General features: G+C 31.7%; 1 protein-coding gene across 6 annotated transcripts in view; it reads left to right on the top strand.

Annotated features, from left to right (window-relative positions):
- TRIQK (triple QxxK/R motif containing) overlaps positions 1-11064 on the top strand; it is a 102310-nt gene extending 91246 nt beyond the window's left edge. For all 6 annotated transcript variants that reach the window (XM_039877108.1, XM_039877104.1, XM_039877106.1 and 3 more), the window contains 2 exons: positions 4885-4970; positions 9962-11064. In XM_039877108.1, coding sequence (XP_039733042.1) covers positions 4885-4970; positions 9962-10075 — 200 coding nt within the window. In that variant the 3' untranslated portion in view covers positions 10076-11064. The remainder of the gene's footprint in view (positions 1-4884; positions 4971-9961) is intronic.
- Positions 11065-14864: the final 3800 nt, after the last annotated feature.

The raw sequence follows: 14864 nt of genomic DNA, 5'->3' as shown, positions 1-14864 counted from the left end.
CAACTTCATTTATTTCTGCTCCAATTTTGATTATTTCTTTCCTTCTGCAGACTTTAGGCTGCATTTGTTTATCCTTTACTAGTTTTTTAAGATGAAGTGTTAGGTTGTTTATTTGGGCTTGTTCTTGTTTTTGGAGATAGGCCTGTAATGATACGAACTTTCCTCTTATGACTGCTTTTGCCATGTCCCAAAAGTTTTGATATGTTGTACTATCATTAGCTTTCGTTTCTATGTATCTCTTGATCTCTCTTTTTATTTATTCTCTGACCCAGTTCTTCTTCAGTAGCATGTTGCTTAATCTCCATGTATTTGTGGTTCTTCCTGATTTCTTTGTGCAGTTGATCTGTAGTTTCAAAGCATTATAATCAGAGAATATGGTTGGTATGATTTCGACCCTCTTATATTGGTTGAGGCTATTTCTGTGTCTCAGTATGTGGTCGATTCTTGAGAATGTTCCATGTGTACTAGAGAAGAATGTATAAGCAGCTGTTTTGGGATGTAAGGTTCTGTATATGACAGTTATGTCCAGTTGGTCTGATGTGTCATTTAAGGATATTTCCTCATTGATTTTTCTTTTTGGATGATCTGTGCATATCCGACAGTGGGGCATTTAGGTCCCCTACTATAATAGTGTTTTGGTCTGTTTCTCCCTTTAGTTCTGTTAGTAATTGCTTTACATATTTTGGGGCTCCCTGATTGGGAGCATAGATATTAATAAATGTTATGTCTTCTTGGTGCATGATTTCCTTTGTCATTATGAAGTGTCCCTCAGTATCTTTCTTTACCTTTTTTATTTTGAAGTATATTTTGTCTGATATTAATATCACTACTCCCAATTTTCTCTGAATGCCCTTTGCTTTAAATATCATTTTCCACCCTTTCAATTTGAGTCTATATTTGTCTTTGGGGTTGAGATATCCTGAAGTCAGCATATGGTTAGGTTTTGTTTTCTGATCCATTCTGCAACTCTGTGCCTTTTTATTGGTGAGTTTAGTCCATTTACATTTAGGATGATTATTGAAATATGAGGTCTTCTTATAGCCATTTTATCTTTTGCCTTCTGGTAGCTCAGTATTTCCATTGCCTCCTTGTCCTTGTGCTTCTGTTTTCTTTATTTTGGTTGGCTTTTGTGGGTTTTCCCTCTGGTCCTTCATGTTTTATGTTATATACAATGGTTCTGAATTTTGGGGATGTGGTTATCATTATGAATATGTAAAGGATGGTTATATATATACAGACCTCCATTTTCTTCTGCACGTGCCTTATCTTCATTCCTCTTTGCAAATTTGGATCTTTGAATGCCCTCCTTTTCAGCCATTGTTATCTCAATTTGTTCCTATATATGCTGAACATTCATTACTATCTTGTTATAACAATTCTCTTATTATTTAAGCTTATAATGCCCTCTTCTTAGTAAGGGTTGCACTCCTCTGCTTCTATTTGCCCAATAGTCACTTTACTCCTAATTTTGTACTTTTTTTTTTTTTTTGGTCATTTTGTTTTAGATGAACTGACCGCATTCAGTATTTCCTGTAGTGCAGGCCTTGTAGTGAAAAATTCCTTAATTTTTGCATGTCTTGAAAAGTCTTAATTTCTCCTTCATATCTAAAGGAGAGCTTAGCTGGATACATTATTCTAGACTAGTATTTCCTTTCATTTAATAGTTTAAATATTTGATTCCATTCCTTTCTGGCTTGTAAGGTTTGTGCCGAGAAGTCCGAGGATAATCTAATGGGTTTACCTTTATAAGTTACCATTTTTTTTCTCCCTGACTGCCTTGAGAATTCTGTCTTTGTTGTTGATTTTTGATAATTTTAATACAATGTGTCTTGGTGAAGGTTTTTTTGGGTTGAGATAATTGGGTGTTCTGTTGACTTCTTGAATTCTAAGCTCCAGCTCATTCCTTAGATTTGGGAAATTCTTATCAACTATTTGTCTGAAAATGCTTTCTAATCCCTGTTTCTTTTCCTTACCTTCAATAATACCCATCATTCTTATGTTTCCTCTCCTGATGGTATCAGCTAGTTCTTGAATTTCTTTTTTATCATTTTTCATTCTTCAGTTTCTCTCTTCTTCCTTCTTATTTATTTCTAGATTTCTGTCTTTGATATCACTGATCCTTTCCTGCATTTGGTTGACTCTATTTCCCAAGCTTGCTATTTCATTTTTCAACTTTTGCAGTGTGTTCTTTATCTCTAGAAGTTCTATTTGGTTCTTTTTGAGGGTTTCAATCTCCTTGCTCTTGTTATCTAGTTGTTTTTTCACTTCCTGAAATTGTTGATTTGAGTTGTTTTAGATCTCATTGAGTTTTTTCAGAAGTACCATCCTGAATTCTCTGTCACTCAAGTCACATATTCCTATGTCTCTTAGCTTTTTTTTCTGGAGATTTTTCTCTTTCTTTCTGAGATGCCTTGTCACCTTGGTTGTTCATGGTGTTTAATGGACTATTTCTCCATCTGAACATTAATAGAAGTGCATTCTGCTGTTTTTCCAGAAAGATATATTATATAAAGGTCTCTCTTTAGCTTGTTGCAAAAAAGGTGCTTTTTTTTTCTTTTTTTTCTTTTTGGGGTTTCCAGTAGGTGGCATCTAAGCCTCTTGGATCTCTGCTTTATATAAAGTCTTAATAACGCTTTTTAAATTTTCTAATAGATATTTAATCATGCTCGCTACCTTCAATTTCAGTCCCTGTCATTGTTAGCGACAGTCTCAGCAGTGTTTGCTCAGATTCTCCTGGGGCTCTGTGGCTATTGGTCTCAGAGGGTATGCGGGGAGGGGCCTCTGGGTTGGGGGTTGGGGGCTACGGCTTATCCTCGGTTTTGCAACCACAGCAGCAAAAGTCAGCCGTTGTTCTTCTGTGGTCCCATCCCGCTTCTCTGCTTTCTGCCCTGATGCCTGCCTTGCAACCAGCTGGCCACGGAGAGCTCACAGCTATCCCATGTAGGCATGTTCGGGAACCCACTGCTGGAACTCACCGATCCTTCTCCCTTCCTCCTCCTACATCAAGGAGCTCCAGCAGCTGCGAGAGGCAGCTTCTTTATTACTCCCAGTCCGCTGCCTGACATCCGGAGTTCTGACCTGTGGTAACTCTTACGTGCAGATCCCACGCTCAGACGTGCTGGTGTGCAGTTTGGGTGTTTTTCGTTGAGTTTTAGATGTTCAGCTTATTGTTATTTCAAGGTAGAGATCTGGGAACGTCTCTCACTCTGCCATGTTTCCCTGAATAGTATTCTTCAAAAGTATCAAAATCATGGAAAGATTGAGAAACTGTCACATATTGGAAAGGACTAAGGAAGCATAGTCAGTAATGCATTGTGATGATATCCTGGATTGGATACTTGTTCTCTGGTCCTGAAGGAGCAAATGTTTCCTCTGCAGGACTTCTTATGTGGAAAGCAAAGTCTCAAACTCCCCATCAACTCACTCTCCACATTAGCGATGACTGCAACACTGAAACTCAGTAAAATGTCACTGGCATCAACCTAAAGCCAACAGGAGTCCCCAGTCTTGATGCAGTAAAAGGGTAAATTTTACTCAGGTAAACAGTTTGCAAGCCAGGAAGATGGAGCCTCCTGAGGACGTCAAAAGTACTCTCTCAGTATACACTTTTAAAAAAATACCTCCTCAGCCAAACAAACACTTTTATGTGTCTAATGAACACAACTATAACATTTCTTCATTACTCTCATCCATTTGACTCACTTCTCTCTGCCATTTCTAATTTTAAAAATCTATATGAAATTTCAAACATACTTTTGAATCATTAACAGACACATTAAGAAATGTATTGCACATTGAATTTTAATGATATATTTTAGTTTAAATCCACTGCTTTGGATTTATTTCAGTGTGAGGAAGATGTGGAAATTTAAGTTAGAAGTTATATTAATTACATAAGGGAAATAAAGGAGTAAGTTTTGGAAAAGAACTGATCATTGAAAGGAAAGGGACTGAGATGAAAACTACAAGGCTGTATGACAATATAAAATAGCTGAAGAGATTATATGTTAAATGTTAACTTGTAATCAGAATGAGATATTATACTATTATATTTGAGACTCATTTGACTCAGTTCTAGTTAAGAATGTGTTTAACAAAAATGTGTTTTATTCTAGTCAATGCTTTTGTCGTTATCGTCTTAAAACCTATTTTCTTCGTAGGCAGTGTAATAGCTCTTAGTGGAGTCACAAAATGGTATACAAAAAGGAAATTTGGTTACACTAATTCAGTTTTGTTCATTTTTGGCTTTGAAATGTGATAGAGATTGAAACTAATATCCAAATGTAGCTATCCTATATCTTTTATCTAGCCATATTTACTCTGCTCTGTTAAGAGCAAATAAAAGTTAAATACATATTTTCTCTAATGAATTCAGTGACCACAAGTTAATTATTTACAGATCTATCTTTAGTTTCTTATTTGGGGAAAACTTGAGGATATTTCTCAAATTGATTATTTAAATTCTTAATATATCCATAATAAAAGTAAATTTTTAATAAGCTGTTATTCTTCAATTATAAAAACAAAGTTAACTTTACCTGCTACTTGAATCTTACATATACTCATTTTTTTACATATTTGTTTCCAAATGCTTCCAAAAGGTTTACTCTCTGTACTTTAAACATCTTATCCTCTAAAATGTATTTTTTAAATATTCACTGCACAGCAAATAAAAAATGTCTGTCAAATCTTCTTTCTGAAAAAGTAAGAGAGGAGGAAAAGTTGACCTGAGGGTGATAAATTTATGGTTTCCATAACTAGGAACTGCTTTGCAACTTTGTGTCCCAATTTTACTCTATTTAAATATTCTTTGACATTTCATATGGCTGTTAAATTTGAATTACATGTAAGTATAGCTCATTGTCTGAAATTATTTCATTCTAGGTAAACAGGATTATAAAAAAACCAAACCTATTTTACGAGCAACCAAATTAAAAGCAGAAGCAAAGAAAACAGCAATAGGCATAAAGGTACCTGTATTTGATAACTTTAAATTTTCATATATGCATGTCATTTTACTTTCTAAGCCTGGATTGCATAAATGTTTCATTCTCAATGTTTTATGACATTTCAAAATCTAAGTTTAATGCCAGAATCGAAGGTTTTAATAAAAAATTTACTTATTGGGAAACATCCTTTTCATATCCTGAGATTTTGCTAGGTCTTAAAATAAAACAAGGTCACTCGTAAGAGCCAATTATACTTAAAAGTTGTAATTTATTTTTTTTCTAGCTACTGTATATCCATTTAAATTATTTATGTGCCTGAAAACTTTTATTTTCAATAAATTTTATTTCATAGTGGTTTAAATTTTAGTTGTAATTATATATACTTAGGTTATTAATATATATAAATTTACTTTGTATTATTGTTGTCTGTACTCTCCAAGATGAAATTTTAATGATGTTACTAAACTTGTTCTTTTCAAAAACTGCTTCAGAGGGATAAATGCAACTGAGAATGAAGTTACAATTAAATTCAACAAAATTACATTTATATTACTACCAATGTCAATTTTTTGCCAAGAATTTAGAGTCAAATTAAACTATAAATAGAAAAATTAACTTGGTGGCTCTACTGTCAAATGTGTTAAAGTGACTAGCACTTATATGTTATTTAAATATTAAAATGTTAAAAGGAGATTTTGATTTTTATCTGGCAGATGAAAAGTCAGTTTTTCTAAGTTATAGCTTATTGCAAATGCCAAGGTATTACTACCAAGCTGTAACAGCTGTTGAACTGCCAGATGATATATTTGGTTGTCTTCCAGAATTTGCTATTATGATCATGAAACACTGCCTTCTTTTTGCTCCTGATTGCTGATTTTGATCAAGTATTGCCATGTGATGTTGTGTTTTCACAACACAATATCCTGTTTGTGCTGTGTGTCAGTTTTTAATTTAAAAAAAAAAAAGTAAATTGCCTTTTTAAGATGATTAATATTTTGAAGTATTCTAATTTCATCTGAAATTTCATCATCTTTAAAATTATTTCCATGACATGACCTTTCTAAGAGCAGTGCTTAGTTTTTTGTTATTTTTCGGTTACCTGATTGTTGTCTCTTGTAATGAGAGCATTATTTGTCATTTTCCATCAAGGCAGTATGACACATACATTCATCTTTCACAATGTGGGGTTTTTTGTTTGTTTGTTTTAAGAAAAATATTGGGATAGCAAACTCCATTTTTGGCACAATATAATGAGCAACTATAAATTAGAGTTTGAGAAATAGTGTGACCATCCATCTACAAATATATACCACTTTCTTATACATATTCTCTTTTTTATTTGCTCTTATAATTTTTGTCATTATTTTAATTTGAGGCAATAACTATGTTCTCAAAATGAGATCAGGCTACCTTATAGTGCAATTATGTCTTTTTAAAAACAATGTAGAATTTGTTTATCTTTTTATGAGAAGAATTTTTTCATAGATTTCATTTACGATTTAAAGTTTGTATAGAAGAGTTTCTATTGACATTAGAACATAATTCCTTTTTAATAAGCTAGCATATCATCTTGGGGGAAAAAAACCTTAACTTTAAACATTGTTTGCTTTAAAATTTATGTGAAGAGTCCATGAAAATGATGTGGAACTTTTTAGAATCAGAACTATGAAGGTGCTTTACATTTTAAATCTGGCATACTAATTATTTTGCCATCAAACTTTGATTACATTGTCATTTTAGCATAAGGTTTTAAATAACGAAGTTTCTTTTAGCAATTGCCATTTAATGCTATTTAATTTCCCCAGTGAGTAATTTTATCCATATTGATAATGTCAGAGAAGCAGCTAGGGAGTAATGAGCATCAAACATGTTTCACTCCTATCTAGTTGATACAAGATGACCATATTAGAATATGTTATCATTTTATTACTTATTCTTTAGAATGAATCATAGTTATGCTCTTAAAATAAATTAAATCTACAAAAATATGAACAGCTGCATAGAATGGAAAAATTACAGCAATGACAACACTAAGCATAAAGTAAAGAGGCCTAGGATCAAATGCCTCTTGCCTCTTATTCTTACATGAGTTCAAGCTGGCACATTTGTATAATAGAGATTATACCATTTACCTTAGAGTGTTGTCAGGATAGTTAAAAAGTATAGTGAAAACACTGAACATTGAACCTAGCACACAGAAGTCATTTATGAATTGTTAGCCAATTGAGAAAATATTTCTTTGAAGTAGTTATTACTGATGTATATAAATAAGACTTTCCTTGGATGTTTGTCATTGGCCTGAAGATCCTAATTTGTATGTAAATTATATAAATCTTAATCTTTCATTATTAATTTAGAAATTATTTATGTTATTAATTTAGAAATTAAGTACTACAGCATTATAAAATATATGGAAAGAAAGATGAATAAGACATGATCATCTCAGGGGAACTTATAGGAGAAATCATTTCTATATTTCATTACCATGTACACTCAACAGTATTGATTGAGAAAATCATGCACTGGAGATATAAAGAATTATACAATAGGGTCTCTTACCTAACGAGCTTCTAGCATTTTTTTTTTAATGTATATTTAGAAATAGGAAACAGTTTGAGAGAAGAGTAATGATTTAGAATAAGATATAAATATGACTGTCAAAATATCAGATTAATTTCTATTGAGGAGCTTTGTTCTACTAATGTAAACAAAATGTCATAATTTATGCCCCAGTAATTAAATGAGTGCTACCTAAAAAAATATCTGTCCAACTAATATTTGCTATTTGGTTTTTGTTCAATTAGATTTTTTCAAGAATTACAAAATCACTAAAAGTATTTTTAAATTACAGAGTCCCATGTTTCTTAGTATTTAGAAGGAAAAAGATAATCCGCATTTGTTAAACAATGAGTTAGTTTATTTTAAAAGTTTAGATGAAAGGTAGAATCATATTAAAATAATAAAGATCAAAAATTTAGGATCAAAAACTTAATTTATCTGTTAATAAATAAAATATTCAAATGTCATCCAGATCCTGCTAATAACCCCTTGGAATGAGCCAACTGGGGACATTATTTTTGCTCTTTTTTGTTATTTCTGATCTAAAACTAAAAATGGCCAGGAGGCAAGGGGTGCCATATATGCCCACAGGTCTCTAAGGTATGATTAGTGTCACCAATATTCTGAAAGCAGTATTTTCAAATTTTACCATTGTTTTAACTGTCCAAAAATGCAGTCCATACAATGCTCATCTCAACAGAATAGAAACATTTTGAAAAAAGTGATTTGCTATACCTCCCCAACCAATACTTAAGCCCCACCACCATACCATATATTGACTAGACTTAATTAAATTAATGGATCCTCTGAAGTCGTATTCTATGAATATTCTCTGCTTCCTTCCCTTAAAAACTTTTTTCATGCCTCTGGATATTCTGAAAATGTACAGTGAAGATGATACAGTATTGTTTGAAAGGATAGGGAGTTGAAAAGTACCAATTAGAGGTGATTATCAATGAGATGAGCATCATGGAACAAAATCTTTATTCTTGTGTTAAGCTAGTGTGAATGATGACTGCTGTAGAACAGTTTTGTTGTCCACTATATAGAGCAGATGGATTTTGCTGTCGTGTGTTACTTGTTTATTACATTCTTTTAAAATTGGTAGCTATGTAACCAGATGGGTCTGGGAGCACAGCTGTGGAAATAAGAAAATAAATGAAACCTGTCTGATGCTACCATGCCCTTTGAGATGCCAAAGTGTTCCAACTGCAACAAAGAAAAATTCATTTTTATTTGACATTATATTAATATATTAGATTGAATAAATCATACCTTACAAAAATAGTTGACACTGAGTCATTCAACCAAATGGTTTTTATTAATATTTATTTACATAGTTTGGAAGTCTAAATGTAATTATGAAGCTAAAAATCTGTATAACATGTCCATTTGTAATTTCAACATTCAGGTAAAAATTGCACATTGATTATAAACTATATTCATTTTATGTTTTTAAAATTTATTGGCATGTGTTGAATTCTTGATTTTACATTCTTATGGAATGTAAAATGCATTCAGAAAATGCAAATAAATTGCTCCTTCATAAAATAATACCACAAAGGGGTTGATACATGAGTGAAAGTTAGAAGGGAATATTAAGTCCTTTAGGATACTTAACTGGCACTATTTGTTCTTTTTGCTCTTTAACCAAATGATATGTTAATATTGAGGAAGTTCCTTGATGATATGTATATATTTTAAAAGTTTATAGACTTTTTGAGGTATAATATGAATTATGTCATTCCTTAAGTAGTAAATTCTTGGCTATTATTTCAACATAATTGATTAACATATTCATATTAAATTACCAATAGAAATATCCAAGACCATCCTTCACCATTGTGATAAATTACACTGTAACATGCTTCATGAGCTAAAGTACTCAGTTTTGTTCCACCACATTAAAATTCATGGAATTTAGGATTTAACAAAATAATATTTAATAAAGATGTTTACAGAGGCATAATCTAGAAACTGGTTATAATAGTTTCTTCCCATTAGAAAAGGAATAATTTTTAAAAATCTGTGTCTAAATGCTATAACTAATAATACATTTATTAAAGCAAGAAATAAAGTTAAATATAACCAAATAGAGAGCAGATAAACTTTGTAGTCATAAATGACATTGCTTACCCCAATATTTTGATATCCAAACTATGAAAATATATTAAAAGTATAAATGTTAATTTTACTATTAGAAAAACACAAACAAATTAAATAAAAATAATAATAGAAATGCTCACCCACTGGTGTACTTGACAGTGCATTGGATATTATCAAGTACAAAATGAGTTTCTTAATGGCAAACGTGTTAAAAAGAATGTGAATATTAGATTCAAATTATTCATTCTAGGCTGTGGAATTACATGCTCATTTTATCTGATGAAACTGATAATGTTAACCAATATCATTTCCTTAATTTCAAGTCTACTTTTGTTTTTTTCTCTCAGGAAGTTGGCCTTGTACTTGCAGCTATATTGGCCCTCCTACTGGCTTTCTATGCTTTCTTTTATCTCAGACTCTCCTCAGATGTTGACCCAGATCTGGAGCCAGATGAAGATTAGCTGAGCAGCAGTCAATGCATGATACGGAAATGATTTTATAAAAGCACCTCTCGGGACCAATACTTTCTGAAGTACTGAAAGTACAACATCTTGAATTCTTTCTGCTGGTATTTTCAGTTTACAGAAATATCTTTTTAAATAGTTCTATAGAATATCAAGAAAAGAACCTTACCTAGCAATGTAATATAATGTATCTACTGAATACTTTTATAAATCTTCCTGCTTTGACAGGCAACCTATTCCTGGTGCATTTACATTAAATGGAAATCAGATCCTGAATTCTTTGGATGTTTTAGCTAATTTATGTGTGAACTCCATTGCTTACAGATTACTAAATCAATTTTTGTTCCATATGTATCAGTAGTAAAAGTATATGCCTTTATTTACAGAATCATACTCAAATCACATTCAGAGCCTAAGGAAGAACAAAAAGTCATAGGAAATTTTTCATTTTACAGGGAAGTCCTGCTCTCTTTCCAGACGTATTTTATATCATTAGAGAAACTATCTTCACATATATCTACAGTAATCTTTTTCCTTTGCCAACTGTTCAGTGCACATGTGCACCATCAGAAATGGCACCTGGATGACAGAAGCTCAAAGAGTCACATATGTCTCTAAACTAGAGTTCCTTTTCTCTTGGGCTGTCTAAACTGAATAGAAAGTTTAGTTGATCTTGATTTTAATTAACTTATTGCTCTATTAATATAAACTTGGAAATCCATTTTAATTATGTTGTTCTGGCTGCTTATAGTATCAGTTTGCTCCTCTTGTTAGGGAGATATGTAACAAATTGTTGTTTAATTGTGCAGTCTTTTTCACACAAGAGTAATAGCAGAAGTCCTACCTACCAAGTAATTTTTGTGGGTTGTTTCTTAAAGACAAACGATACAAAGTTGTTTTGCAAAATTACATTTTGTTTCTTGAGAGATAATGTATTAGAATTCTTTCATTAAAAATAAATAGAAGAAAATATATGCCTCATATTACTTGCATATGTAGTTTTCTGTTTATATAATTTTTCAAGGTATTTTGCATTTATTGTAACATAATGACAAATATATTCAATATTTTTACTAGTAATGGAATTTAAAAAATATTTTTAGAATATATGAATACATAAAGGTTAGCAAATGGGAAAATATGTTCACAGCAGAGTTATTAGCTACTACCTTATACATTTATAGAAAATGAATAGATTGAAACACGTGCACAAGTGTTTTATAATATATACATTGTATTTATGAAGAGTAAATAAAACGTTAAGGTTATTTCCATACATGTCAAGAAAAGAAAGCTTTGATAAATACCCAGCATATTCTTTGAGACTTTTGAAAATAGTTGAATGTGATTGTGTAGTATTACGTTCTGCAGAATTTTTTCAAATAGCATAATTTATTTCATCAGTATGAAAACAGCCAAAAGTTCCAATACTCTCACAAATCATTTATGCCAACCAGCTGAGGGCAAAATTTAGACAGCGTTGTTTACTGGATGCTTCCCCTTGAAATCACAAACTCAAAAGATAGACCAAGAGTTCTTATACACTCACCACAGTGGACCAATCCAAGTGGCATTTTTAGGAAAGGTTACAGCATTTAATGCCATGTGTTATGTCTGTTCGTGAAGTGGGTGGTGAGGGAATATCCAAGCTGGCGTTTTGGATATGATGGGTCTTTTACTTTCCTGAGTGACATGCCACATGTCAAGAAATACTGCTTTCCCCACTCTTATCACATTTACGTGAACAATTTTCATTTAGTTATTTCCCCTCCCATACGATGTTAAAAACAGTCATATTAAATAGAGTTATTTCTAATTTCAGTGGTAATTTAAATAAGATGATATGTAATAATTGTTTATTAGCTACCAATTCAAGTGAGATATAACTGAATTTACAGATTTTTTGTTTGTTTGTTTTTTTGTTCACAAATATCAATAGCAGCTTTATTTGTAATAAGCGAAAGCTGGAAAGAGCCCAAATGTCCTCCAACAAATAAATGGATAAACTTCGTGGCATTTCCACAGAACTGAATACCACTCAGCAGTAAAAAGGAACAAACAATTCACACACACTTCTACACAGATGATTCTCAAAATAATTATACTGAGTGAAAGATGAATTTACAGTTTTTAAAATAGATGATTACACTCTTGGAAACGTTTAAACGTCCATTACTCTGGAAAAGACTACTATTCTGTTCTACTCTTGAGGTATTCTTTTGGGGGAAAAAATGTTTCTTTTACTTAAAATTTAAAATATAGTTAATATGCACTATTAGTTCCAGGTATGCAACATAGCTATTCAACTAAAAATTATTTTTGATAGTAATACGTTACTCTAAATTTAGTATAATTATAAGCAAGTTTCATTACCTAATTTTATGAATACCCTGAGTTTATGACTATTCCATTTCTATGACTAACTTATGATAGCTCCAGACAACTGTAAGTCCCAAGGCCTAAACTCTGATTTTAATAAATAGCAGGTAACGTGAGACAATATATGTTTATATAACATTGTTTTCTTGAAGCATAAATTTTTCATGCTCACATTAACTGGGAAATAGCCAATCAATCCTCTGTAGAGAAATCCCAAACTGAAGTCTGGTTTCAAACTTTGAAGACAAGAGAGGTGATATCCAGCCTGCTTTTGAATAGTGAGTGATGTTTGCCCTAAATCTGAGACTGGCACCAGACACAAATTTTAAGCAAAGGTTTTTCCCCTCCAATAATTGACTACTCAGAGTAATTCAGAAGGCAAAAACCAAAAAATTATAATGACTTTTCAGAATATTATAATCTATTTGTTAACATATTCTGCAGAATAAATTTCAACTAATTCAGCCGACTTAAAGTCGCTTATGTGAATGAAGTTTGAAGGGTTTGCATGCAAAATAAAGAATGTAAAATTCATTTGAGAGATGTTGTAAAAATGTAACCTCATCTAGAATTTCTTTTAGAACAAATGAACAAAAAGCCTATCTTAGTACCAGCATAGGTTTATCGTTTTTAAGGTGGCAAAATACTTGAAGGTTTTCTATCTTTTCAATTTTTCATAAATATGGAAGAAATATTCCCACCCAACCAATGACTGTAAGATACTGAGAATATGTTCTTATTCATTTCTGTAACTCCAAGTATGTAGTGATCTGCACATATTTAATAAATGCATGTTAAAATTTAAATTAATATTTTTTAATCCTCAGAGTCTGGCACAGATTTTTGCTTATAGTAGAAAATAAAAATTATTAGCACTTAATAAATAAAACTTAAAATCACTATATTCATCAACTCAACATTTAGCATTCATGGTCTTTGGTTATATTGAGACATATATATGTTTTATCATGGTCCTCTTTAAGATAAAGACAACTAGCATTACATTTACAGCAGAACAGATGCATTGTTCTTTTTTAGGAAATCAAATATGCTATTTTTATCTTAGTATTGTTAAAAAAATACCATATTTTTAATATAACAGTATACATCTTCATTCCCAATGAAAATAAAACCAAATTTTTATTATAATGTTTATGTGAATACTAAAGCACTGTATTTTCCATATTCTAAAATTTACAGTCAGTGATAATTCAGTAAAGCAAATTTGCTTTAGATAAACATCAGAAGTCAGCTTCTATAAATTAAATTTTTAATTTTATATATTCCATTCATTACAAGGTTGTTGAGTCAAGACTGTTTATCGAAATTAAGTTTTTTTTTTCCTCCTTACCAACAAATTAGGTTTCTTTACACTTACCTGAGGCTTCTCTGTGGAGATTCCTACCACCTCTCCTTTAGCAGCACTGCCTTCTTTTATTAGAATCGCTCCAGTGCAGCCTGGATAGAATGATGTTTGCTAGATTTTATTTCATTGACACCATATCTAGAATCAGTGCAACCCACAGTAAAAAATTGTAGCAGGTGAATTCAGTATCTATGTAAACATTCTAATGATTTTGTACAGGTTTTGGCTATACAGGTAATTATGGGGGGAACCAAGAGAGTCACTTAAAGAACTGTGCCAGTGTGGAAATATTTATAATGAGTCAGTAAATTCGTTTAAAACAATTGAACTGCTGCAGTATTCAGCATTGTGCCTGTTAAACATTTTTTTTTTTTATCAACAGCACCAGACATGAGATCCTATTTCTAGAAAAATAAGATACTTTAAATGCCAGAAGATTTTTTGATGACAGTACCTCCCCCTATTCTTCATTTTTTAAAACAACAACCAAGTTGGTGGGAGGCAGCCAAAATTTGAGGTACCAATGCTTCTCGAACAGATGTCACACCATTATTTTTTAGCTCGTTTGGATGAATAAACATGTTAAACTGTGAAGCATTACATTTTAGATTTTTTCATTAAAAAAAAGAGACAATCTGTTTACTGTCCTAATTGAGACAACAATCCTGTGGTTGCCAGTTTTGGCAGTCATAACAATGAACTATAAATATTTGGACCAACCAAGTAAATGGTGACTATAAAGGCTATAGCATGTGTAAAGTTCTGTTTTCATGGGCACCCATATTAGTATGGCATTTTTTTCTTGACTTCTTCAAATATCATTGTTTGTGTAAATCTGAAGTTTCATGGTAAGACTAAAAGAAATTGATTTCAATATCTAATTTCATTCTAGTTTATCATCCTTTTTAGTGTTCAGCTATCTACCTGCTTATAACAAATTACTTCTGCAGTTGCTCTTTTGAATGCGACACGGCAAGTCTTCATTGGATCGCGTACTCTGTACATCCTAGAATAACACAAAATTCAGAGATTTTTTTTCTG

This window comes from Pteropus medius, unplaced genomic scaffold (assembly GCF_902729225.1).
Source record: "Pteropus medius unplaced genomic scaffold, Ma_sr-lr_union100, whole genome shotgun sequence".
Lineage (NCBI taxonomy): Eukaryota > Metazoa > Chordata > Mammalia > Chiroptera > Pteropodidae > Pteropus > Pteropus medius.
This window is presented reverse-complemented; position numbering and strand designations above follow the sequence as displayed.